Source organism: Henckelia pumila, unplaced genomic scaffold (genome assembly GCF_033568475.1).
Source record: "Henckelia pumila isolate YLH828 unplaced genomic scaffold, ASM3356847v2 CTG_461:::fragment_3, whole genome shotgun sequence".
NCBI lineage: Eukaryota > Viridiplantae > Streptophyta > Magnoliopsida > Lamiales > Gesneriaceae > Henckelia > Henckelia pumila.
The window spans coordinates 6,903,902-6,930,083 of NW_027331831.1; the positions used below are offsets into that span (position 1 = coordinate 6,903,902).

General features: G+C 33.4%; 3 protein-coding genes across 6 annotated transcripts; all 3 read right to left on the reverse strand.

Moving 5' to 3' along the window:
- Positions 1-1,412: 1,412 nt before the first annotated feature.
- On the reverse strand, positions 1,413-6,449 carry LOC140871747 (RNA pseudouridine synthase 5). Of its 2 annotated transcripts, none has more exons than XM_073274427.1 (13): positions 6,319-6,401; positions 6,149-6,206; positions 5,896-5,970; positions 5,718-5,803; positions 5,388-5,544; positions 5,112-5,199; positions 4,857-4,938; positions 4,600-4,675; positions 4,415-4,482; positions 3,812-3,881; positions 2,884-2,962; positions 2,483-2,576; positions 1,413-1,866 (listed from the first exon to the last, which is right to left on the reverse strand). In XM_073274427.1, the coding sequence occupies exons 3-13, from the start codon at positions 5,930-5,932 to the stop codon at positions 1,792-1,794; spliced, it is 912 nt and encodes a 303-aa protein (XP_073130528.1). In that variant the 5' UTR covers positions 5,933-5,970; positions 6,149-6,206; positions 6,319-6,401; the 3' UTR covers positions 1,413-1,791. The 2 variants fall into 2 exon arrangements, with proteins under 2 accessions (XP_073130528.1, XP_073130527.1); XM_073274426.1 differs by having other exon boundaries at positions 1,415-1,866; positions 5,718-5,808; positions 6,319-6,449.
- Positions 6,450-6,976: 527 nt separating this feature from the next.
- Positions 6,977-10,466, reverse strand: LOC140872274 (uncharacterized). The gene is made up of 6 exons (XM_073275092.1): positions 10,169-10,466; positions 8,507-8,615; positions 7,814-7,944; positions 7,637-7,711; positions 7,368-7,514; positions 6,977-7,294 (listed from the first exon to the last, which is right to left on the reverse strand). The coding sequence occupies exons 1-6, from the start codon at positions 10,406-10,408 to the stop codon at positions 7,175-7,177; spliced, it is 822 nt and encodes a 273-aa protein (XP_073131193.1). The 5' UTR covers positions 10,409-10,466; the 3' UTR covers positions 6,977-7,174.
- Positions 10,467-15,635: 5,169 nt separating this feature from the next.
- On the reverse strand, positions 15,636-22,171 carry LOC140871434 (protein REBELOTE). Of its 3 annotated transcripts, XM_073273941.1 has the most exons (14): positions 22,023-22,170; positions 21,790-21,915; positions 21,247-21,304; positions 20,648-20,756; positions 20,517-20,565; positions 20,322-20,416; positions 18,975-19,043; positions 18,086-18,586; positions 17,194-17,496; positions 16,686-17,012; positions 16,360-16,566; positions 16,113-16,202; positions 15,938-16,028; positions 15,636-15,856 (listed from the first exon to the last, which is right to left on the reverse strand). In XM_073273941.1, exons 2-13 carry the CDS (start codon positions 21,893-21,895, stop codon positions 15,939-15,941), a joined length of 2,004 nt encoding a protein of 667 aa, XP_073130042.1. In that variant the 5' UTR covers positions 21,896-21,915; positions 22,023-22,170; the 3' UTR covers positions 15,636-15,856; position 15,938. The 3 variants fall into 3 exon arrangements, with proteins under 3 accessions (XP_073130042.1, XP_073130040.1, XP_073130041.1); XM_073273939.1 differs by having other exon boundaries at positions 15,636-16,028; positions 21,790-21,928; positions 22,023-22,171; XM_073273940.1 differs by having other exon boundaries at positions 15,636-16,028; positions 21,790-21,928; positions 22,020-22,161.
- Positions 22,172-26,182: the final 4,011 nt, after the last annotated feature.

Here is a 26,182-nt window from a genome sequence, read left to right on the forward strand (position 1 = left end):
CAGTAAGACTAAAATTTGATAATGTAAAATAACAAATAGCAAAGTTGCACCTACAAGATCAAAATATAATTTTCTCAACTTCAAGCACGAAATGGATATTTAAATATGCAGTTCCACGGATTAAGCTCATAAAAAAATTATTTTAAAAAAAAGAAATTATGTAATATATTGAAAATATAGAGAACCCTTCAAGGTAGAAGCAATAATTATTATAGTTCTTCTTTTCTTTTTTTTTTTTTGGGATCAAATATATGGGTCGGTCTATGCTGGCAGACGGGTACTACCATGTTGATGAAAAGATCGGATCCGTTCGATTGTCCTTCGGGGGCACCAGGCCAAATATAGATTGGATCGATAATGCATATTTAATACGGAGTAAATATATTGTGAAACGTTTTACACTTTTATGTCTATTGGACGAGTCGACCCAATCAACATTACGATAACAAGTAATACTTTCAATATAAAAAATAATATTTTTTCATGAGAGAACAACGCATAGAAATTTTTGTATTTAATCAAATTCCACGTATTTGAACCGTGGTCATTAGATCTGCGGTAAAAACAATACTTGAACTATTGGATGATCTCGTTAACCCGTAAGATAGCAAAGTTTCGATCTCTTTCTCACAGCGTGGGAAATTGTAAAGTCCAGTGCAAATTGGGCCTACTCAATACATAGGCCCAATTTTAGGAACAAGTAAGTCTGCGAGTCCATATATAGTATAACATTGGTCTATAATAACATTCATTTCTTCGCTATTTTTTTCCTGGTCTTTTAATCATTTTATTTATTAATTTGTTTATTTCTCATTTCTCCTGATTTTGCGTTTTTGGAGAAACATAAAAATTTATAATTTTAATTTTAAACTAGATTCAAAAAAAATTCTAAACAACTAATTGATTTATTGCACTTGCTAATCTATTTCAATTTCAATACCGCAAACATATATTTAAACCTAATTTATTATTAGCATACTAGCGATTTAGGCACATTCAATGTATGTGCGACGTAATACATGAATATTTATGTATAGGCATGAGAACATCTCTCTTCACATAATTCGAAAAGAAAAGAAGTTAATTGAAAAGGAGAAAAAAAGTGTTAATTGGAAATGACAGAAAAAAGTGGGTGAGTGGAGGTGCATTTTGAGGTTAGGAAAACCAGACCAAAACACCATTCAGTTTTTATGTGGTGCTTAAACTTAATAAATAGTAAAAAAAATATTAGTGCAGGAAAATAATATAAATTATTCATAATTCATCATCCAAAATTTTCAATTTATTGAATATATAAACCAAATTAATTAGCATATTAAACCATGATGACAATATGGAGAAGCTTAAAAAGATTTAGTATAATTACTGAAATATTAAATGATATTGAAATTGACGGGGTTTTTTTTTTTATATATAAAAGCATATATAATAATTAAAATGGATATGGCATTATTATCACATCAATTGTGTTTTTTAATAATTGGAAAAAAAAAATTAATAATAATCTACACTGTTATGAATGCATGCATATAAACTAAGGACTTCAACTAGTGCAAAACAAAGGTACGGGATTACCCTAGTAGTGTTGCACTGTGTAGCATAGCAATTACCCGAAGAATGATTGTACAATCATATTGCCGGTCTTCATCACAATTTAATTACCATGCAAACATAATATCGAGAAAATTCATTGGATGTTTAGTGGAAAAGCTATAAATATAGCTCAATCAACAAATTTGAAGCTTGTGTAAGCTTCAAATGGATTGTTCATGATGTCAAATACAGCATATTTCACATACCATTTTCTGCTCTAGATTCTTTCTGCGTCTGTAGAATAGATGGAAGAGGCGCGATGACTTCAATAACCTTCAAAATGAAAATAGATATGTTTAAAACTCCGGTGCGATCAAAGCTTCTAGTCCATGAAATTGCATTCAGAAAACCAGCCGTTCTTGGTTTTGGTCTAGGATTTAACAACTTGATGCATTTTGGCGTGAGTGAAATGTATCAGTTTGAGAAACTAGGCATAAAATGTGAAATTTCCTAATTGCAAATGGCGGTTAATCTTACATTCTTACTCATAGTACTCCCATAGCGTCTGGCCCCTGATCCAGGCCACAGAGAGTATAGCTTTACATAAGTTTCAATGCGACATAGACAATTCCATGAGTTGACCAAACTCTTACAGCAGTATATACTGTCCTAAATTAAATGACGAAAGTATCCGTTTTTCGGATGCCAATATGTAATGTTTTTTTTGAAGAGTAGGTTGCTGGTCGATGGTTGTTTAGGTGGGTTACTGACCGCAATGCATAATTTTTTAACGAGAAATTTAATTGATTCTCATCCAACTCTTAAAGCTGAGAAGTGCTTTCTAAAAGCTCTCCCAAACACTACCTTTATGTAACATGAAAAGAATTCACCGAAGTCCATTCAGCAAAGTATGTGAAAGAATAATGTGTGAACTAATATGTGTACACACCTCGTTTGTCACTGGATGTGAAAAAACTACACGATGTGCATGCAGACGGTACCCACAGTCTCCAGGTACAGGTTTCTCAGGTCTCTGGTAACCTCTAAAAGAAGAAGCGTGGTGAATTAACTAAGTAAGCAAATCAACATGGGAAAACATAAGAAAAATATAAAGATGAAGTTTATTAAAAAAACACATCTTGCTTCAACCATAAATTTTGTGTTTGATTCAATAATCAGTTGAGCCCTTCGCACCACTCAATTTTTTTATCATCCCGATGTGTTCAACTTCAACATAATGGATTATCACAACTTAAGAATATCATTCCGGATAATCATAATCATTAACAGGATTCAGGATCATTAAAGGAAACAGGTAGGATGAAAGAAATTTAGGATTACTCTATATACCCGTCTTGAGCAAAACACTCGTCTGCAATTTCATGATTGACACATTTTGGCTGCCCACCTGTACAATAAAGAGGATCACCTATAAAGCAATGAAAAGTAGATGTCAGATCATCTTGACTCTTACAAGTCACAAACAAATAAATATTTTTGAATGTCAACAGGTATAGAAATTTCAATGTACAAAAGTGAACTTAAAATTTAGAGGCATATATGGTCCTTGAAGATTACGACCATCGTCGAGTAAGATGTATGTACAGAAAAATCTCACATTCAATGGTTGTGGATATCAGATCTTTGTAAGTATTGTTCGTTTCCAGTTGCTGAACATTTAGTAGGTGTATGTTTACAGTGATGATTTTATTTATTGCTTCCTTTCAATTATCTGTTCTACAAGCGACTACCTTTATATAGTCGAATTCGAATTTTGTTTCTCTTAAAGCAGTTCAAAATTCTTTAAATTTTGTGTCCAGAGGAAACACATTAATCCAAAAACAATATTGTACTGCAGCTACCAATTGTTAGTTGCTCACAATTACTAGAGGAAACGGCATCGGCGTGTAGGGAAAAAAGCTAAAAACATTCAAAGTTCTGCCAAAACACAGCATAGTGTTCCATTAATCAGCAAGAAGGTCGAAAAATTGTAAACAAAGGACAGAGTGATGTTGAAACAAACAACATGACTTTTGAAGTATAAAGATTGAGAAGTGAGATTCCCATAAAAATAATTACTAGGAACAAAATCCAGTTCTTATGAAAAGTATGATTGTCGATTAAGGACACAACGAGAGCCGCCTTTTGTGTGCAAGTAAACACCATTGTTGAATGAATGAAACTTAAATGAGCTTTTATTATTAATTCTACACCCCTTCGAGGATGTGAGATGTTTGTCAGTTTGTGAAACAAAACATAGAACCTATTTCAAATATACCTATCAGTGGATGCCCAATGTAAGAGAGATGAATGCGAATTTGGTGTGGCCTTCCCGATTGAATTTCAACCTTTCAACAGAGGAGATAAAAAGAAGGTAAATTCTTTATAATATTTAATGTATGGTCAAGGAACATAAAGGTTAATCAATCTTCAATGTCATGAAATCTAAGTTAACAGGCAGTTTACCATTGAGATAAAATGAAATGAAAAAAACGATCATTGCAGTAACATATCCTAGGAAGGTTTCATTGTTCTTCTCCTATTACAAAATTATAAAATATTTAGATGTGCATCTCTCATTATAACGTCACTAGGAATGATGGAACCACAAACTCCACTGAGAAATCACAAACACTATTATTTATTGCATAGCATTTAAACATGGAAATTGATTACGAACTTTTATTCACCAAGCCACAAATCCCAATGGAAAATCACTTCTATGCTATGTAGATAGTTATGAAGCACTTATAAATATAACAAATGAAGTTTCTTGAGAGAGAAAACATCAATATGTTATAAATGGCTCTTTAACATAACGTACGGTACAATAAATAGAGAAGGAAGGGAGTATGCAGGCATATACTACTAATTAGCACACCTGAACCAATGTGGACTTGCCCGGTAAATCTCTCTCCAAAACAACTACTTTACTCAAGGCCGGTTTTCCTGGTAATTTTTGTTTTAGAGGACAAAAATATTTAGGCACAATAGACTGGTAGAAGAAAAAAGAGAAAAAAATTATATTGTTGTTGGATGAAAATCTCTAGAGAGAATTTACAAAACCGGAAGCAGAGGCAACATATAATCCCTTCGCAACACCAGGATATTTCACAATCCCAATGGGCTGATCAATGGCGACCTGCATAGAAATAATCCAATGCATAATTATGAAAAAAGCAAAGATGGAAGAACTGACTACTTGCTCGTCATGCAGAAGTTAGGTGATTTGTTTTCTATCTTGGAGGTTCAACACATTAACATGATAGAGAAAGAATGGATGAAGAACTGAATGACAAACATAACATTTGCACTATTATTACCTCATCCACAGCAATCACCCCGCTTACTAGGGCTCGATATTGTTTTGTGATGTTCCTTGTTTTCATCCGTGAATCATTTTTCCTGTATTATTGCAGTTTTTTTTAATTATTATATCATCCATACTTCTAAAAATCACCATAATTTCCAAAACAATTGAATGGCAGTTGTTGAGCAAAATAGTGCAAAATCACCATAATGTGCAAAAGAATTCAATGGCAGTTGAGAAAAATATTGAAAAGAAGATATTAAATTACCTACAGATCTCCAAAACAGCCGTCCCATCTGCGAAAAAAGCTGCAAGACAAGATTTTGCGAGCTTCGTCTTTGCACAGAGTAATATACCTAGTGCCACATAGGAAATGACAAACAACCATTTTGACATAATATTCCAGAACAGACTATTCATTTATCATTCACAGATTGCTCTCGATTCCAGTTAGAATTTAACAATACAAAAAGAACTCTGAAGCTGAACACCATGAGCTGACAAAGTAAAACCTGATGTAAGTACAAGAATCTACGAGACCAACCAGATGTGCCCCTCCCCAGTCGATGAACTGGAACAGGATGGGGCTCTTGACATCCTGATGTGGTTGCTACATGCCGTTGGAGTTGTGTCAACACAGTTCGCTGCTGAAATAGTCCTCCAGGCAAAACTTGTAATCCCGAGGGTTTATTAAGAGCAATCTAAATCAAGATATTACAAAAGTCAAAAAATATAAACGGATTAGTTGGTTTCAGAATCTGAACCCACCAATGCCCAAAGTAGCATCATAACACTTGCAATACGATGAACAAGTAATCTGACACATATGATTCCCAACAGAGAGAAGCATCCCAATTCAAGTTCAGATTTTTACCACATCATCATCCTCGTACAAAATTTCCAGCAAGTATGGAGCATCATGTTCTTTCCAAGGAAGACGGTAGTATGCTAGCTCTGCACCTGCTCTGCAAAAGTTTTTTTTATCTAAAAAATCAAAATTCTTTCTTAAACTGCAGACACATTGCAAACACAAAGTTATATCATATACACACCTGAGAACTGTATCGGGTTCTGTGACAACGCAGCCATCTACTGTTATCTGCTTATTGTGAATTCTTTGCAGCCAACTGTTCAACAATCAGTAAAAATATCAAAAAAATTCCCGCAATCCGTAGCATAAACAGGAGGGAATCTAACGCTCTTATCGACACCCAAAATACTTGGAGCTAAACTAAACTTGTAGGGATTATTATTACCACCAACTCAAAAATAAATAAAATAAAACAAGAAGAACTTGATTATCACCCGTGTAAAGGAGCTGAATTCTTGTGTTTCCTAGAGTAGTATTCGATTATAGATTCACCTACAAATGAAAACATGAAAAAATATATATATATTCACTCCACATGCACACGATTAATGAATCTATGTTCCAGAAAACAGGGATAAATTGTAGTGGAAGCCGCCATTCATACCGGCATTGGAGTCGCCGACGGTATCACGGTAGCATATGCCGTCATTGAATTCCGGCCATGGCTCTCCGATTCGGAGCATTTTTTTTTCCCACAAAAAACGTATATTGGATGGATTTATTATCAGTTATTGATTTTTTAAAAAAAAATACAATTACCATTGACCAAAATTATATGTAACGATTTACTATACTTAACGCCGGTAGCTACGAATATCAACACTATATGATAAAATTATTATCAAAAAAATATTATTTTTATACTCTTCACCAAAATAAAATTTCACAACTATAATATTATATATTTACTAAAAAATTAAAATCCAACAAAAAGTTTTAGAAGATAATGGAGTGTACATATACATAACGCTTAAGATTTTTATTATTATAAAAAAATATTATTGTTATACTCTTCACCAAAACAAAATTTCACAACTATAATATTATATATTTACTAAAAAATTAAAATCCAACAAAAAGTTTTAGAAGATAAAGGAGTGTACAGATACGTAACGCTTAAGATTTTTATTATACTCCCAACCAAAATAATGTTATACAACTGCAATACTACTCATATTTTATAAATACTAAATCAAAGTAATTAAAAAAAATTGATTAAAATCCAAAGAAAGTTTAAAAAAATAACTGATGCTACAAGCATCATGCCACGAAACACTAGTTTATATGAAAAGAGAAGAAACAAAAGAGCCACAGATCAATCAAAGTCCAAAGATAGAAAATTCGATCAACCTACTCAGAATGCTTCCACAGAAAAGATCAAATGCATCAAACACTTGATTGTTCTTGAAAAAACAAAGATTATCGCCGAATATGCAATGTTAATGTGCAAAGCGTTTCGCCTACACTGAAGCTGATCTGTCTTCTGATCTCTTGTACTCAGGCTTCAGCTCATAAGATCCTTGATTCGCTCCCTTGTTATTGTAGACGCACAGGAGCTTAAGCATGTCTTTCAGAAATTGCTGTCGATAAGATCGAGCCATGAGTTGATTGACACATGGGGCTAAAGATGCTTGAACATGATCTTTTCCATACCTCAGGCTGATCTGTCTCAAGAATCAGTTGTTTCAGTGTCCAGTTTGGTTGTTTCTCAAAGAGCTTGAACATGATCTTTTCCATCTCTTCGGGGTCTCTTCTTGTTCTTTTCGTTTCTGGTCCCTTTGCTGGCATCTTCTTCTTTTCCTATCCAAATGTTACAGCAAGTTTTATTCATTTCTATGATTACATCAAGCAATTTGTGGTGCACAGCCAACAACTAAAGAAAGTCGCTCGATAAGTAAAAGTTAGAAGGTGAGATTAATCACTGCTGCTCCAGATGCCTTGACATCCACCATTCTGAACATCGGCCTCATATGAATTCCACTGTCATTGTCAATTATCTGCTCTTCATGGAAAGACAATATAATAAGAACAAAGTAACAGTTCTCATAAAAGAAGTAATGCAAGTAAGGTGATAATTAACTGTTCTTCTGAAAGGTTACCTGCACTTGTCTGCTTTTATTCATATATTTGGTCATTCGTTCATGGCATAGTTTTGCATAGTCTTCGATGTTTTTGTTGTGAGGTTTCATGTCAAATTTCCGGTAGATTTTCCCCTTCGCAGCAAGCTTCCCTAAAAAATACATATTATGCCTAGGAATTACGATTAGCTGAGATTAAGCTCTTAATAAGAATTATATTTTGGAGAAATAATTGTAGTGACATCGTCCACACACTTAATCATATGTCTGCATGAATACTAGTTCAACATGTGATTGATCTTTACTTGATAGTTACAATTGCTAAATAAATTATTGGGTTGAACTACGGCAAATAAAATTTATAGAGAATTTATCCACTGTCTGTCAAGTATCTACTTCATTCTCCGTCACATGTAGGGCAACGAAGAACGGATGGATTGGCAGCACTCTTTTAGAGAGCAATACAGTCCTAAAATGATTAAGGGTAACATATTTCAGAAAACCTTAAAGAGGTGTCTCTTAGGTGACAATTTCACTAGAATTTTATCAGCATGCTTGATTCTTTCCAACCAAAGAATTCCCTTATGTGTGGGCTATGCAAAAATGCTCTATGTCCATAATGCGACTTAAACTGAAATATTTGCGTACTAATCAACTAGAACAGGGGAAACCTACCAAATTTCTTCATACATTAACAGCGGGATGCTGACTGACCTTCTGGTGACTCAGAAAATATTGCCATAGGAATAATATCTTTGGAAATGTCCATTGAGAAGCAACTGGGCACGTTTTCATAAGTAGTGCCAGCCACCTCCATTGTAAACTGAGTACATCAATATTTCATCATTATCAGGGGAAACAACAGAAGTTGATGCTCAGAAAAAGAACTCTACCCTTTACCATTAATCTGGAATAGATTACAAAGTTTTAAAAAAATGGATTAAAAGAACTTGAAGATGTAGTCATATACACGCAAATTTGGATAACCCAAAAAGCATGACCAAAAATGACATGTTCAACTGTTACTTTTTGTGATAAAACCAAAAATAGAGAATCATCGAGCGTTAGCTCAAAGTAAACAGAAAATCAGGAGCAGAAATTTCACTTCCTAATATGTGAAACAAAGATAAAAAATTTTCAAACTGTCCTGAAAATACCATTTGTTCTGGAAGTTTCAGATTCAATACTAAAAACCAAAGGAAAAAGAGTGGCAGGTCCCAAGAATAGTGAGGAAAATCACAAACTTAATAGCCAATAGAAGAAGTGAATGAAGTACCAAAATCGAACACGCTCAGAAAAAAAGACCTTCGGTACTCTGATTTGAGAAACAAGTGCAAGTAGCAAATTGAACAAATGAGTGAAATAAAACTGCTGTCACCATTTTTTCAATCTTAAATCCACAAACTTATGAAAAGCATTTAATCTTCCACACTTTTATAAAGACATTATGCAATTGAACCCACTAAATCAATTTACATCGATATAGGAGTTTTGGGAAGGTATCAGGTATTATTTTTTTCCATGGGATGATATGCTTAGTAGGAATGAATGACAGATTTAAGGAACGACATGAAGGAAATATGTTTTTAAGGCATTGTGTGGGTTCATTCTAACTTTTGTTTCTCTTTCAAGTGGGAGAGAGTGACATAACCTACTCCATTTACAAGACTCCCTACATGAAGCATAAATACTAAACCCATCGTTAACTTTCACATTAGCACAAAAAACGGGACAATAGATAGACAAGATGAACTACCCAAATCTTGATAACAAACCACATTAGCACATAAGCACTTAATCGATAAAGGGTAAACAAAGCAGAGTTCTCTACCAGGGGGCAAAAGAAACTACAAAATTGTAAATTAGCTTGAACAGTACACTGTATACCCCCCATTTGAGAATAGAAATTGGAGATGATAAGACACACTGAGCAAGCCTCCGAAGTCAAATCTTATTTAACTCAAACCAAGCAAAACAAAAGCCTACTTGAACTTAAAAGTTGCACATCAATGATAAATATTTGACAACCTAATGAATGTAATACATTCAAGCTACACGTTTTCTGATTTTTCTAGAAATGAGAAAACGGTCCAAAAGACCTCGGGAAAACTATAAGAAATCAAACAAAATTACAAGGGAGAAGTAAGAAGTGTCTCCCATGAAATCAGTATCACCCAGAACCAAAGGACAAAAGGCCTCGCAGCAAAATGTAGACTAGTGACGCGTTCACAATATTACGTCATAAAGTCACAACTTTCAAGATATATCCCAGCTAAAATCACTTCGAAAGCATCCAATTCAAAGCTGTACATGCAATTTAAAGAAGAATGACAACAATAAGAAGAAGATGGATACAATGTGAGTAAAAAATATAACCTGAGTGGAGGAGTCGTCGTTGGGGAGGAGAGGATCGACGGCGACGATGACTTTGGCGACGGTGGGACATGGTACGGCGGAGGTGAAGGGCGGCGGCGGGTGGTGGTGACGTTGCATGGCGCGTGCGACGACGGGGGGGCATTTCATGAGCCACACGTGCCTGTCGGCCTTGCTGGTATCCAAATGGCTATTGCTATTCTTCGCCGTCGCGGCGGCGGCGTCGTTCGATCTCTCCGCCATCAGATTTGGCAGAATCACTCTGTTATATTATATGAAATGACTATACGTCAGCGATGAAATATTCATTCATCGTCTTGTGAAGTTTTCTAGTGAGAATTTTACATTTGATTTTTAGGTAGTGTTTGGGAGAGCTTCTAAGAAGCACTTCTCAGCTTTTCGTTAACAAAATTTCACAAAATTTTAAATTTTTGTTAACGGAAAAGCTGAGAAATGCTTCTAAGAAGCTCTCCCAAACACTACCTTAATCATTTTTTACGTACATATATAAATAAGTTAGCTCAGTTGGTGATGACTTCTCAGAATAGAGAAACCACATATTATAGCTACGATGAAAACATAAGATGAAAACATAAGTGCTTGTATTGTACCGGATCAAGAAGAATTATTCCATTTTTTAACTCCTCAAGGACTTCCTCCACATAAACTAACTTTGAAACTAAATGCACCAATCATACTTCTTCAAAATATTAATCCAACTGAAGGACTTTGCAACAAAACACGGCTTCTTTGTAAAGGTTTCAACATAAATGTTATCTATGCTGAAATATCAGTTGGTATACATGCTGAAAAAGCTATATTTATTCCCCGTATCACATTAAAAACTCCTCACGATAATTTCTCGTCCATTCCATTCAAACGAAAATAATTTCCAATACGACTATGCTTCGCAATGACTATTAATAAAGCACAAGGTCAAACTCTAGATTTTGTTGGTGTCTATTTAAAAGAACTTGTTTTCTCACATGGACAACTTTATGTTGCGTTGTCAAGAACAAAGACCATAGATCAGCTAAAAGTGCTTATTAGACCATCAACACAGTTGCTCCAGACTACTAATTACACAAAAAACGTTGTGTACCATGATGTCTTACAGACATCAGGTTCTCTTTAAGATAGATACTTTTAACCTATGATATGATTTTTTCATTCGATGGATTCTCAATTCTTATATTCATTTAATTGTCATTTCCCATTACTGTTGAAAAAAATATAAGAAGTTATAATTTTTACATTTCAAAATTCCACATGACATTCCTTCCCAGTCAACATTCATTTTAATCAATAGTTCAACCTTATTATTTATTCCCAACAGTTTGTTCACAAATATCTCTTAAGTAACGAACTATTTCTTTCTTCTCTGTCTGATAAGATCGCTAGAAGATAAATGCACAGTTCTTGGACACCTCAATCCGAATTTACACAACTTGTTCGTTAAAGTATTAGTTATTGAGAAAACTCCAATACGAAATACAAGATGGGGTAGACTTCAGAAGCTTGTTCTTATCGATAAAGAGGTAATATTTATATACTATCTGTTCAATTACTTATACCAGTTATTACACCAACTGATCTTACATCTGTTTTCTTCTAAAACAGAACGGAAGAATGCAGAGCATTATTTATGATCAAGACCTTGAACAATTGGACAAGTTACTTGACTTGTACAAAACATACTTCATAGGAAATGCAAAAATTAGACAAATCTCTGGGAACACACCGATTCTGGCTTCTTCACAGTACCAAATGGTGCTTAATAGAAGTACATACATCAAGATTTCAGGCCAACAAGAGCAGATCCCAATTAATGACATATACCAGGTTACACCTTTTGGACAGCTTTCTGAATTTGCAGATGTCACAAACAAACAGATCAGCTAAGTTTTCCTTTATATTTTTTTTTGTTTCTGTTTATTTTTATTACGACAAATCTTGATAATTTAATTTTTATAAATTTGATGTTTTAGACTTACTTTGTGCTGTAATACATGTATTCCCACCACGCTTCGTGCAGAAGACCAGAATAAATTTGCAGGACTTCGTTGTTGTGAATGAAGAGTAAAACATTTTACCTTAAGAAAAATAATCAGTTAATGTTGCTACAAGTTTCTTACAATTTTACTGTATTTAAACTTTCATATTTAACATACATGCAGGCGCCGACCTATATTGCTTACATTATGGGAAGAATTTCTGCAAAATGAAGGACCTTACTTGTCTGAAAATATACACAAAATACCTGTCATTCTGGGCATGCGACTTTCGATCAACAGTTTTTATGGTAAAATAATTTCTCATTGTTTTCACATATGACAGAAAATAATATTTACCCCAATATATTATACTTACTATAATAGATTTTACTCATTAAATTGTATCAAAATAGGGTTATCCGTTGGAACAGCACCAAACAGTATAGTCCTTTTTGATCCACCAATTCCACATGTCGAACACTTGAAACTATGGTAATTCAAAACCTTTATCTAATGTTATTTCAAAGATATTTGACGAATCTTTGTTCTCTACCAAATATTATCTTATATGCATGGCTTAAAATTCAGTACCTACATTAACATTATTATCAATGACTCTTTTTATGCACTTGTTGTCCAATTACACTTGCTCGTAGAAAAATTAATCTTCATATCCTCTTAGATTTATTTCATCTACATTTTCTGAAAACGCTTTTGTGTGACGCATGTATTACCGTTCTTGTTTGTCGTTTTGTCTACATCCCAATATGATAGAACTTGAATTAACTAATATGTAAACATATATGTAGGATAAAGGGCAACAAAGATTATATAGAAACCGTTGTGTCCGAAAAGCTGTATGAAAAATCACACCAAAACATAGATCAGCCATCAAAGTTCCAAATTCGAAAGATCAGTCAAATCCTCAGTTTGACTGAAACGGTAATACTCATTGACAATTTTGTTTATGTTTATCTAAATCTCGATAACACATATTAACATAACTATATTTGTACTTGCAGGTCAAATCTTTTTGGATAAAAGCCACACTTAAAATCTCAGAGCCACAACATCATCTATACTTTTTAGCTTGTCCAGATTGTTCAAGAGCTTGTGGAGCTATATATGGATGTGAATTTACATGTCTTTATTGTGGTAATGACTTCCCAAGCCCAAAACCACTGTAAGTTATGTTAATAACTTAGAATTAATATAATATTCAAATATCTTCATAAATCCTTATGAGGTTAAACTACTATTTAACATATATACACAGGTTACGTTTCCAGGTGGATTTACTTGATGGAACAGGAAATATATCTGCCTATGTAGAAAATGAAGAAGCAGATATGTTATTAGGTGCATCAGCTGAAAAAGTAATGGAAACAAAACATGAGGTATATTAGCTGAAAAGTAATTATTGGTAGCACAAAAATTTCCATAACTTCTAAATTTCATTTCCCTCATCTTTCACAGGAACAAGATTTGAACCCTCGTACTATCAACGAGAAACTTAAAGATTTACAGTTCCTTTTTCAAATTAGAACAATTAAGAATGAAACCAGAGGAAAAACTTTTGTAAGAAATACAGTTGTAAAATGTCTGCAACAACATGATTCGTCATCATCAACGCATAGCTCTAAAGAACTAACTTCTCCTATACAAGTTGGTAAAGATTTGGTGATAGACATGTCGATGATTGAATCCCAGGAAAGCACGTCAAAGCTAGAAGAGGAACACGCCGCCACAAATCCAACAACCGGAAAAAGAAGCTTGGACTCTAAAGAAATGACAGCACACAAAAGCGTCAAACATCATAAAGAAGACTGAGAGATATATTATACTTACATTTCAACTACTTTGTTAGTAAGTAAATTTGTTCGTTTAGTAAGTTCGTTTATATTTTCACATTGTTTAGTTTATTCTTGCTAAAATTTCACTTCTTTCATTTTCTCAGCTACAAGTTTCTCAGAGTCCAAAGGGATGACAACAACAACTATATCATCGAAGAGTAAGCATTATCTCTCACAGTTTGAAAGAACTCCATAAGTATAGTAACTAAATAATAGCAAAGTTTAACCAACTCTTCTAAACTTAGTTCCGACCTATGATATTTTGGTTTACATTATTTGCTTGTTTAGTTTAGTTTAATGTTTTGTTCTTCTTTACTATGAAGCTCTTATATAAATGTTGAATAGCCAAAAGAAGAATCTCCACTGCAATGTACGACTAACTTCTGTAACCATCTCTCTCTTGCTTACTTTTACATTTTGCATGAAAGTTCAGTTTCCTATTTTCCCATCCAATGTTGATAAATTCTCTACTTACTGTTTTCCCTGTTTTTTTTCTATATGCTTCTTCTGTCATATATGATAGTGTACAGTTTTTCCTAACATGTTTGAAAATACACACATATATCTTCTGTCATGGATGTTTTTAGGCCTTTATGTCTTTGCTTCGTGTTAATGCCCAAGTCAAAATATTAGACTTTTATATGAACAAATACCTTTGACAATGGGCAAATTGAATAAGAGCAGAAACCTGAGTTTTATACAGATGTTTTACGAATTGCTGTTTTGACTTTGTTCTGGTGGATTTAAAATAATTGATTAATTTCTCAAACCTTGATCGAGTTATATAAGATGTAACCATCTAATACGCCTTAAAAGTAAATTAATTGATCGATAGATCAAGTTTGTTGTTTAGATTTCGTGTGAACAAATATTTATAAAATGTTTTTATAATAGTGTTTTTTTTAAAAAATAATATATAATGTATTAAAAATTGTTTAAAGAATATTTATGTTTCTATTATTCTATATTTTTTAAAAACATATTATTACAATTAAAAAATATTATGTTTTTATTTTTACAATTAAAAATAGTATGTTTGTTTTTCATCATTGTTTTAAATATTATCTCAATTGTTTTCTAAAAACTATTTTTTAAGAACATTTTTTAAAAATATTTTAGGAAACATTTTACATAAATTTTGTTCAAACACATGCTTTAACTTCTTTTTTCTTTTTCAATTTATTAAACTCTAAAAATATTTTTAAAATTCTTTTCCAAAAGAACTCTGACTCTATCAGTAGCCTTAATCAACAATCATGCATTATTGTGATGCTATCACTAATTCAACCTTTTTTTAATGATGATACTCATTATTTTTGGATACATACTAAATTAACCTCAAGACCAATGCAATAGTTCGTAAATCAGACTAGTCAAATAAAACTCGCTCAACAAACTCTAAGCGACTTACTCGTCCAAAAAACCATTCATAAAATCAACTGAAAGGTTAGCAATTTAAATCAACTACGAGGGGAAACTTGAGGGCATGTATCATGTATGCCTTTAAAACTCGGAATACATACCAATTTATAGATCAGCATTAAACAAGTAAATAAATAAATGAAACTAATTGTCGTTCATCTATTGAAACTCGTTCATGATAAGCCAAATAAAAACTGAAAATTATAATCAAAATTTTGGATGGATATTTTCTAATTCCAATTTCGCGAATTCAGATCATTGCACTTCATCCTCGTAAATATCGAGTCCGGAAATTCCATGCCCGACTGAAAAATAAAAATATATAATTATTAAGTTTATATTATAGTTTACCGCGAATCTCTAACATCCAATTCAACACTTGTATCTTCCTCGAGTACAAGGACTGGCACCCGCCTCTACTCCTGGATTATGGCATCATGTCCAGTGAACCAATTTGAGATCCTCAAAGAACACAGATTACAGTTCGAAGTAGCTTCACTCACCTCACCATCTTCTTTTCCGCCTTTCAGCGGCCTTCTCCTGGAGACTTTTGTAGTAATTGGTAAAAGAATTGTTGAGGCTGGACTTTTCAAGCTGCACATTTCTAACAAGATGTTAGTTCCAATCACGCCCATCCACTCGAAGTGGTATTGATAGCCGAATTCATAACGCACAAACCTGAAGGAAAGAGTCTGCTGATTGGTGATCGTGCGGAGAGAAAGGCACCTCATCTCTTTTTTGTTGCACAAAGTTCACATTCTGCTCCACCTACAGATCCAAAACAAGCATTCATACTTATGAGCATTCTTTTACACAGTTTCTTTGGTAGGTTATATGGGACATACATACTTTTTCTGAGAAGTAATTACTAAATGGTACATGCGTATAACCTGATGATATAGGTGGCACAACCCAGAATAAGTACCTGATCAATCAACTGCTTCACCAAACGACGCAAACTCTCAGAAGTCATGGTCTCGATAAACTTACGCATACAGATCAGGGGAATACAAGCTAGGTCAGGGAAGGAAATATGCAAACTCCATTGAGCAAAATGAAGTGAGAACTGTTCAATGGCTGAGCGTATACATTCCTCTTGGAAATGTTTTGATTTCAGGTAGTGCTTGGGTAACTGTAGAGGGTTAATTCGTAATTAATGTCAAGAAGGTTCTGAAGTGCATTCTACTTTAAATATTTAGAAAAGGAATCAGTAAAGCCTTTTGATGCGATGGAGTAGGTAGAACCCCTCACCTTCAGGACCGATGCAATATTGAAGTTATTTTGAGCTTTTCTATTTTCCTTGACAACAACCTTGTATTCCAAAATATCCAACACCAATGAAGTAAGTGGAATAAAATTACCACTGGAACTGGAGAGACAATTAAGCCACTCAATGCACTTAAGTCTCAAAGGGAAATATCTCGGACCAGGAAACATGAGAGCCAGGGCATATATAAGTTGAACAGTCATAAAGAATGAAGATTGGAGATCATAGTCACGTAAGTTGGTTGATATGAACCTAACCCACAGATCTATGCAATTAACATAGTCCCAACTGCAAATCCTTTTCAGAGCTTCCTGTCTTGCAAGAAAATGAACACAAAATTACAAATATGCAACAGAATTTAATTAAAAAACAAATAAATAGCAAAAAGGAACAAGAGTGGTAACTGCATCATCAAGTGTAAGTCGAATTTTTGCAGAACAAGGAAGAACATCCATAATCCTTATACTAAACGGAGAGTTAATATCAGACTACCTTCGTCTTGGTTTGCAACCCGTATTGCATCAGTTTTGCAAGTTGACTAATAGAAGCAGCAACGCTAACAGATGATTTGTGCACATCCAGGGAGCACAAATCAACTATGGAATCTCTTAAAAACTGCATATGTTTGATATCGGCAATTTCTGTAACTCTAGACCGCGAAATAAAAGCTACCATAGTTTTTGACAAGCAGGTAGTAAAATAAATGGGATTAAACATGGCAGCAGCATCTCGTATGATAAGAAAGGAAGCTGTTGATAGAAATCCTCCACTTGTTGCCCACAATTGCACAATCACCTGTTTTAAAAGAATTAGAATTGCTAGAATCAGATGACTAACAATTAAGAAACTGCGAATATCTATACAAAAGTATTATTTAAAAAATTTCCAGACCCATTTAAGTTCATGCTGTCTAACTACATATCCAGGTAAAATCCATCCATGTTCAGCCATAAGCACATTAACATCCATAACTAGAATGTGCCCTGGGACTCGGGAACTTATAACAATCTCCACCAAAAAAATTATAGTTCAACACTCACATTTAGGCTGAGCCCATTAACTTATGGCGAATCTGCGCCTTCATTAAGCAGGATTGAATTTTACAATAGAATCACAACCAAATCCTATCTGCCAGATACATTGATTACATCACCAAATTAACTTGCACCTTTTCCTAAAAAAAAGCTAACAGATGGCATCTATACCAAGTGGGATTCTCCTTGAACAATAAAAACCCCAATACCTGCACGTCTATGGCCCATCCAAAAAGGGAAATTACAAAAGCACAACGATCATATAAATTCATAAGCATGCAAAAAGTAATCAAGCATGACAAATAATTATTAAACAAAATCACATTCGTAGGTGTTTCAAATAAAAATACCTTCACGAGCCTTTGTACAAGTGATGGGAAAGCAACAAAATATATTAGAGAAGCTCTGAGCCTTGTCAGAGCAAAAGCCAAAATATCTCTGTCAGTGACCTGATCCAACAGAAACAACGTACTTCTCAAATATGACTTGATAAGTGGTTTCAAGCTTTCCCATTTCGAAGCTTTTTTCAGTTCCAATATTGTCTCTTTCATGCAATTTGACGATGATAACTGCAACAGCCCTCGGAATATGTCATCTGCATTAGAAATTGTGAGAACCAGAATGTTGCAGAAGGTTTCACTGTTGTCAATCCTATGGCCAATTGATCCAGCTCCATAGTGGCACGCTGTGCGATAAGCATTCAGCAGACTGGTGAATGCAGATTGGCTACGGCCTTCTCTAGACATTTGAAACCATGTATTGACAATACTATTTGTCAAGAGTTTCCCCTTCTCTGTGGCCAGTCCACCTTCACCCAATTCCCCTTGATCGCTTCCATCTTCATCTGAGTACTATAGAAAAGAACAGAAAGATTAGTACAAAGTATAAAAATTGTCAATAGGAGGTAAGGAAGAAAACTTATATATTGCCTGGTTGGCTAGTTGAGTACAAGTTCGAAACTAGTCATCATCAAGCAACTTAAAAAACAATTTCTCGTGCATATCCAGGCAATTATCTAATAATCTAACTAATAATGTGAATCTACATTTTGCAGTCTGGATATTGGCAAGAACGAATATGCAAAGAACATGTCTGATTTAAGAAGGCATTTGCATCATTGTAAAAAAACACAAATTAAACAGCACACGAACATTTAAATAAATCATCCAACAGAAAAAAAAAAAAAAAAGAGGGGAGAATTAAATATAAATAATTATAAAAGACAGTTAAACATCTCACCAGATCTCCATCTGGAAATGCTTCATTGCTGGTGGTGTTGTTTTTTAAGAACTTACTGAATTCAGGATCCTGAAATGCTCAAATAAAGGTGCTTCAACAAATTAAATACCACATATAGTTTATAAATTTTTGAAAGATCGAGAATTTGAGTAACAAAACAGAAGAAATGAGTGGGCATCCAAAAGAAATAGGAGAAAAATAAAAAAGAATGGGATACGCAGTCTTAACAAGACATAAAAGTTTAAATAGAGTGAAGTAATATTGAAATGCACATAAGAAGCATACAGAAAGTGTGTGCATGTCTGTAGATGGTCAGTTTAGAACCAAGGAAAAATTTTCGCACACAGATTGGCAATGGAAAATCTTCGACAAAAATAGTAAAGTCAAATGATGCTATGCTGCATGAATAAATCAAAGGAAAAGCAACAATGAATGATTGTAATGAACAGTGCATAGAAATAGTAAAAGCAAAAAAAGTAATACACATCATCAGAATGTGCACAGTGCCGACCTTCCCATATTAATGGTACAAAACAAATATATATTAAACAAAAATACCTTCCAAACCACAAATATGAATCTATTTTAGGCGTGCCGTGACTCTCTTTTGATAAGAAACCAAAATCTATTGATGCCAATAAAAATGTATGGATTGATTCTGTCAAAGATATATCTCCTAAACTAGCTGGTATATCCCTTCAATCATGGAGGAAATCATGAAAGGATTTCAAAACTACCCCCAAAACTCGAGCAATGTAATTTATCAACCCCAACTCTCCTGTTAATTTATTGAAGGTCTGTTTGGATACACTCTTGGTCAGGGTGGCTAGCACATGTTGCTTGGTTGAAACATGAGTCAAGCACAACTCACCACTCCTGATTTATTCTTAGATGAATGGCTTATCGATCTCCGAATACTTGGTTGTCATAATGTCATTATGGCAGTTTTGAGAGTAAGAATAGGGTTCAGACATCAACAGGGGGATTTAAACCAATCCACAGTTCAAAGGTATTTCTCACGAGAGAAGGGAGTTAGAACCTCCCTTTCAAGAAAAGAGAGTTAAAATCTCCCTTCGGTAGTAGTTTAGTCTTCCCCAATTCCCATGCGCTGAGTAATCATCTCGTAGCTTCGCTAGGTTGTCAAAAACCAATAGAGAGCAAACATAGATGCTTGTATCATTAAGTTTGAATAAATTATCGAACTTCGTCTAAAACTTCATATATCTTAGCATGCCAGCATGGACATGATAATACCAGCAATTAACATCAACCATCAAGTTTCACCATATGAAAGACTTGTAATTGCTAATGTAATTTTGGATCAACAAATCATAAAGAGAAAATCACCTTCCTTTTCAATCTATCCAGCTTCTTCTTCAAAATGGTCAAATCGGCAAACAAATTTTGGTTCCGAGCCGAATAGGTACTAGTAGCTGTCTCCTCTGCACACAAGACTACATGGTAAACAAGCAGATATTTTGATTTGGGAAGTAGAAAGTCTTGAGTTAGAAAAAAAAAATTAAAATCTATGGGAAGAGTCACCAAGGATTTTCTCTGTTCCATTTTCTTCAACATGCGAACAGCTCGAGTCCTGAATACAAGAGTACAAAATCAATGGTAGGCAAGTAGATCATAGTCATGTAATTCAAAATGAAGTGTAGTACGCCTGAAACCTCGAAAAGATAACCATCACTGTCTGATTCATTCGCGATGTCATTATTGTCATTTTCAGCGAACATTGCATCAAGATAAATATGTTCAGTAACTCTTGATTCAGTGGCCCTGAACACAAATGTAGATATGTTTAGTAGAAAATCATGGTGGCATGATTCTCTAAAGGATCATACGGCATTTCCAAGAGCATATGGAAGACCATATAGACATTGAACAAATATTATTGTTGATGGTGGGTCAAGCAGAGGAAGGTAGGACATAAGTATTGGCAGGATCCACGGCCTACCATTCACTACACCCACTGGGTCTGGTCCAAATAAAAAAAATTTGTGCACCAGGAAAAAGTATTGTGATAGAGCATTGATTGTGAAGTCGATAATGCATGAACTATCTCACTCTGAGTGTTATTCAATGCTAAAAATTTGAAGACCGGTAATTCTGAAACTCTAAACTTAAAGTATTCCTTAATTTCAAAATCATCTGATTGAAGTCTCTCATTTGCACTATAGCCTTAGATTATTCTATGAATACTTTGTTAACAGAACAGAACATCAAAAGCTACAACATGAGACAATAACATCCAACTCGTCTTTATTACCTTTCATTTGAAGGCTCCGTCGGACTAACCAATTTTTCCTTGTCATTCGGAGCACCTTCTGCAGAACAAGTAACACACATATGAAGACTGAACAATTAATTGTCTTTTCTTGGTCAATTTCAAAGCATCCTATCAATAACACACAAAAAGACTTTGCAAATCCCAGAATTTCATGGTTTCCTATAATCTCTCTTTCATGAATTCAGAAGTCTCAGCACATTTCGCAGAAGTTTCCACCACCACCCTTGTTTTTAAATTTAAAACGAAAAAAAAAACAGAGTGAACAAAAGAAAGAAAGGCAGGAAACAAAAAACCAACATAAACTTTTGCTAAAAACACGCAAAGAATAAAAACTAAATACCATTTTCAAACTTCATAGAGGAGTAGGAACCAAATAATGTTAACAATAGAAACTGGATGGAATAATACACACATGACAGTAAAAAGCTAAAGCCCAACAAGCATAAGGGTCCATTTATGCTGCATAAAACACATAAATACATATACAGATAATACAAAGACAGGGACACATTGATTGAGTACTGGATGATTTCTTCTTGAATATAGCCTTGTTTTTTCGCCTCTGTTTCAGCACGGACTGAAGATTCTTTTTCGCAAATTTCCTAGCTTTTTTCCCAAGCTTCCCCATTTTCCTTATCCTTCGAATCACTGACAGCAAACTCTAGTAAAATGAGATTTGGGAAGACGGGAAAACAAGTTATGCAACAGACAAGTTCAATTGAAATTATTTCCCCAAAAATAAGAAAATTTACCACCTCCGATAGATTGAATTCTGGACGCTGGATTCACTTCCAACTGAAAGCCGCGTTATTCACGAATTGTGGTTCAGGAACTGAATCCCAGATTCCCCGTGACTAGGGTTTAACTAGGGTTTTAAATCAAAGGGGTTTCACAATTAAATAATAATAACATTTTTTTTTTCCCATTTTGTTCACTGGCTTTTGGCAATGTGCCAATGTGTTGTGAATATTATTTTTATATTTAAAATATAAAAAATAATTAATTACAATTTTAGAATAATTAATAATTTTGATAAACATGAGATATATTTATAGTTTATTTTTCGCTTTCGCTTTTATTTTATTCAAAATAATGGGAAAAAACAAATAATAATAACTTCAACGACTAAAGACAATCTATAGGCATGCTTAACGGTCCCGGCGGTCCGGTTTCGGGCCGGTTCCGGCCCGTCCGGTCCCGAAACCGGTAGGAATCGGTCATGAACCGGTTCGGTTCCGGTTCCGGTTCCAAGCTAATTCGAACCGGAACCCATTTTTATGGGTTCCAGGCCGGTTTGTATTTTTTTAAAAAAACTATATATTTGTTTCTAAATCGTCTCCCCCGCTTTTAGCTTTGTCTCTCTTGTTTGTGAAGATAATGTCATTAATTGTAGAGAAAGTATAATTTAAATAAATATATATTTGAGATATAATTATAAAAAAATTATAATTTAAATAAGTATATATTTGAGTAATAATTATGGAGCAAGTAGAGTAGAGAATTGAGAGCAAATTGTTGTGTCAAAATGATAAAAACTATCCACTATTTATAGTTAATTTTAGGGTTTAAAAAAATTTTTTTTTTAATTGGCCCCTTTTTCTTTTTCTTTTTCTTTTTTTTTTTTATATTTTTGACCAGTTCCGGATCCGGTTTTATCCGGATTCGGTTCAGGAACCGGAACCGGACGAACCGGCTCATATTTATATGAACCGGTTCAATCCATTAAGTAATGGATTGGTCCCGGTTCCGGGTCCGGTTCCTACTTACCGGATCCGGTTCCGGGTTTATTGGGTCGGGTCCGGTTCGATTCCGGGCCGAACCGAACCATTAAGCATGCCTACTCTATTCTAACATAAACAAATCAAACCACATAATATTCTCTTGTTGTTTTCCTCCCCTCTCCTTTTATTATTCTCTCAAGTCAAGATCGATATGACATAAAAATAAAATTAAATTATACGTTTATTTCATTACAATGATTAATACGAAAGATAAATGAAAATTTTATGGCAAGTGAAAATGAGTATATCAACTTATAATAAATGTAATGATTATTTTCATAAAAATAAGCATGAGCACGTGAAATGAGACGAAATTGTTCACTTCATCACGTTATTTAACATGTCCTTAGACTGTTAGACTTAGACATCATCGAAAGTGAACGACAAGAAAATAAAAGTATGCATGCGAGCTTAGTCCAATATTTCACTAAATGTATACAATTATAAAAAATATGTGTCATTTTTTTTATCCATGGTTATCGATTTATTATTTAATTATCTCTATATTATAACATTTCATCATCTCATCGTATGAATAAAACGACGTCTATGAGACATGAATAGAGAGTCGATTGATACCACATCCATTGACATCCTATATAGGTTCAGTGCATACTGCATATTCAGAAAGCTCGACCTAGTTTCAAAGGCCGTGATATTGTGCGGTAGGCAAATGGTGTGACAACCCTTTCACATGAAGGGATTGAAAATTCTTATTTGGCTTGATTCATTTTGGGATATGATTGTTTAGCTGTAATTTATAGCGTGATTATTAAAATTAATTGAATTTAATGTATAATAATTTATTTAAGTTTAACAAGTCTGTGATTAGAATTTTGATTAAATAAAAATCACAATTTTGTTATTGTGAAGTGAACGAAAGGTATATTAGGAGTTTTTTAAAATCATTTATAGATCACGTATTATTTATCTTTATTGAAATTAATTAAATACTAAAAATATGCTCAAATTCAATTATTAACAAATCTTTGGATTGACAAAAAAAATATATTTATACTAATGTAACAAGCACATGTGTCGCGTGTGTCATAAAATGATCTTACTTGTATATATATTGTTTATATTTCATATATGTTATTTCGATTTAATCAAGACGTTAATAATTACAATAATTTGAATGGAATGGAATGGCATGGATAGATAGGCATATAACTTAGTAAACGATATTGGACCAAAAATGACATTATCACTTCTGCAAGTACTCCACTTGCATAAACGAATAAAAATTATGTAAAATAGATATATCAAGAAGTACATACAATTTGATCGGTTATCTATTGGTCAACCATATTCATTGGAATAGCTAAGAAAATAACCTCGATTTTTTATTTTTTATTTTTTGTTGGAAAAATGAACCTCTCACGTACATTTAAATACACTCAAATACACTCGAGAGGTTATCATTGAAAAATGAAATTTGACCAAAATTATTGTTTTTTTTTTTTTTTGGCTATTGTGGGTCATGTACATTTTCTCATCTACCAAACACGATGTAATTTATAACTCAAAATTACTTATCCACATAATTCAAATAATCTTAGATCCGGAGAAAGTTAGACGTTTTATTTCGATGGTGAAATTTTATTTTATTTTATTTCAAACAATCGGTCATAATTTTTTATTTTTTTTTAAATGTAGTTTTTCATTTTTCCACATTTGCTTACAAAATCGTCTCAAAATGATATGAAAAATATAAACACAGTAAAGCATTTGTCAAATCATAATTATATCACATCACACGTAATATTATACAAGTGTACGCAAAAAAATTTGTACTGCACAGTAAACACATAAAATGGAACAAATCTATTTTTTTTTTTAAAAAAAATCAAACTCGAATGTCGGTCGAAAAAATGCTTATAAAAAAATGAGATGAAAAGAAGATACGATAGAAATACTTCGCTCGAGGATATTGTAACTTGTAAGGTAGGACCTTACATCATTACCAAATCATTATGATTCGGTAATGCTCCGAAAAACTCAGCTTTTAGGAGCGGATCAATCTTTCATTTTTACTGATAAGATCGTTGTTAGCATTATATAACATAGTGATAACAGTCTAATATATTTGAGAATAAAAAATAAAAATAAGAGTACTATATTAAATTAGATAGTAGATTACTGGAGACAAAAGTAGATATGGGACTTGAGATTATAATTTTGGATTTTTTCGATTCTAATATAGAATATGGATTTTGTGAAGATTCAAAACAAATATTTATTTTTGTTTTTGGTTTTTATTTTATTGTATTGGTATATAAAAATCCAAAATTAGAAATTTCTTTGTCCATTAGAAGGCCAGTCGACCTTCACAATAATGTGTTTTTCCAAATTTAATTGGATTTGGCCACATAGCCGACATGAGTCGATCTTTGATCTTACATAGAGATAATGCCCTCTTCGCAGGATCAAATTTCCCATTTTTTAGTGTGTTTAATTGGATTTGAACAACCACTCTTTTTTTTTTTTTTTTTTTTTAATGCTAAAACCTAAAGCAAGTCAAATACCGTGTACCTAAATGAATTACATATATTAATATCACGAGATTTTGCTAGTATATATCACGAGAAGTCAAATACCGTGTACCTCAATGAATTACATATATTATATCACGAGATTTTGCTAGTATATATCACAAGATTTTGTATTCAATGTTATCACAAGATTTTGATAAATGAAAATTTTTACATTGAATTGTTTGTAACGTAAGAATTGATGTACATATAGCATCACTAGTGTTTTTATTTATTTATTTTTTAAAAATAATATATAATCTCATCCGTCACCTTATGCAGTAAAAAGTCTTGCAATGTAGACATGAGAAAAACTTGTTTTGTTTTCTGAGTTGAAATCTGAGTGGCAAGTGACGCAAAAAGTTTGACAAATGAGAAGGGTACAAACTTATTCAGTTGAGAACCCTCCAAACTATATTTACTCTTCTCGGGAACAGGACATAAAGGCTGAGGATGCTCACATTTATTTATTTGGAATTGGAATTTAATTAAATTTATTTTCGTTTTTATACGTGTGCATAGAATTGCTTTCGACTTTTAATTATAAAAAAGTGTTCTGTATTCAAATCAATCTTCTTAATTTTGTTTTTTTTTCTTTTT

Excerpts from the sequence above, each read along its gene's own strand:
- LOC140871747 (XM_073274426.1), bottom strand. The coding sequence starts at position 6,397 with ATGCTCCGAATCGGAGAGCCATGGCCGGAATTCAATGACGGCATATGC. Across the intron at positions 3,882-4,414 it reads GCAAGTCCACATTGGTTCAG|GTTGAAATTCAATCGGGAAG; the intron begins GTGTGCTAATTA and ends CTCTGTTGAAAG. Across the intron at positions 1,867-2,482 it reads CACATCCAGTGACAAACGAG|GTTATTGAAGTCATCGCGCC; the intron begins GTGTGTACACAT and ends TTCATTTTGAAG.
- LOC140872274 (XM_073275092.1), bottom strand. The coding sequence starts at position 10,408 with ATGGCGGAGAGATCGAACGACGCCGCCGCCGCGACGGCGAAGAATAGC. Across the intron at positions 7,515-7,636 it reads TCAAGGCATCTGGAGCAGCA|GAAAAGAAGAAGATGCCAGC; the intron begins GTGATTAATCTC and ends ACATTTGGATAG. Across the intron at positions 7,295-7,367 it reads TTGAGACAGATCAGCCTGAG|CAATTTCTGAAAGACATGCT; the intron begins GTATGGAAAAGA and ends TCTTATCGACAG.
- LOC140871434 (XM_073273939.1), bottom strand. The coding sequence starts at position 21,895 with ATGGGGAAGCTTGGGAAAAAAGCTAGGAAATTTGCGAAAAAGAATCTT. Across the intron at positions 20,417-20,516 it reads TGGAACAGAGAAAATCCTTG|AGGAGACAGCTACTAGTACC; the intron begins GTGACTCTTCCC and ends TCTTGTGTGCAG. Across the intron at positions 16,203-16,359 it reads TGAAGCAGTTGATTGATCAG|GTGGAGCAGAATGTGAACTT; the intron begins GTACTTATTCTG and ends TTGGATCTGTAG.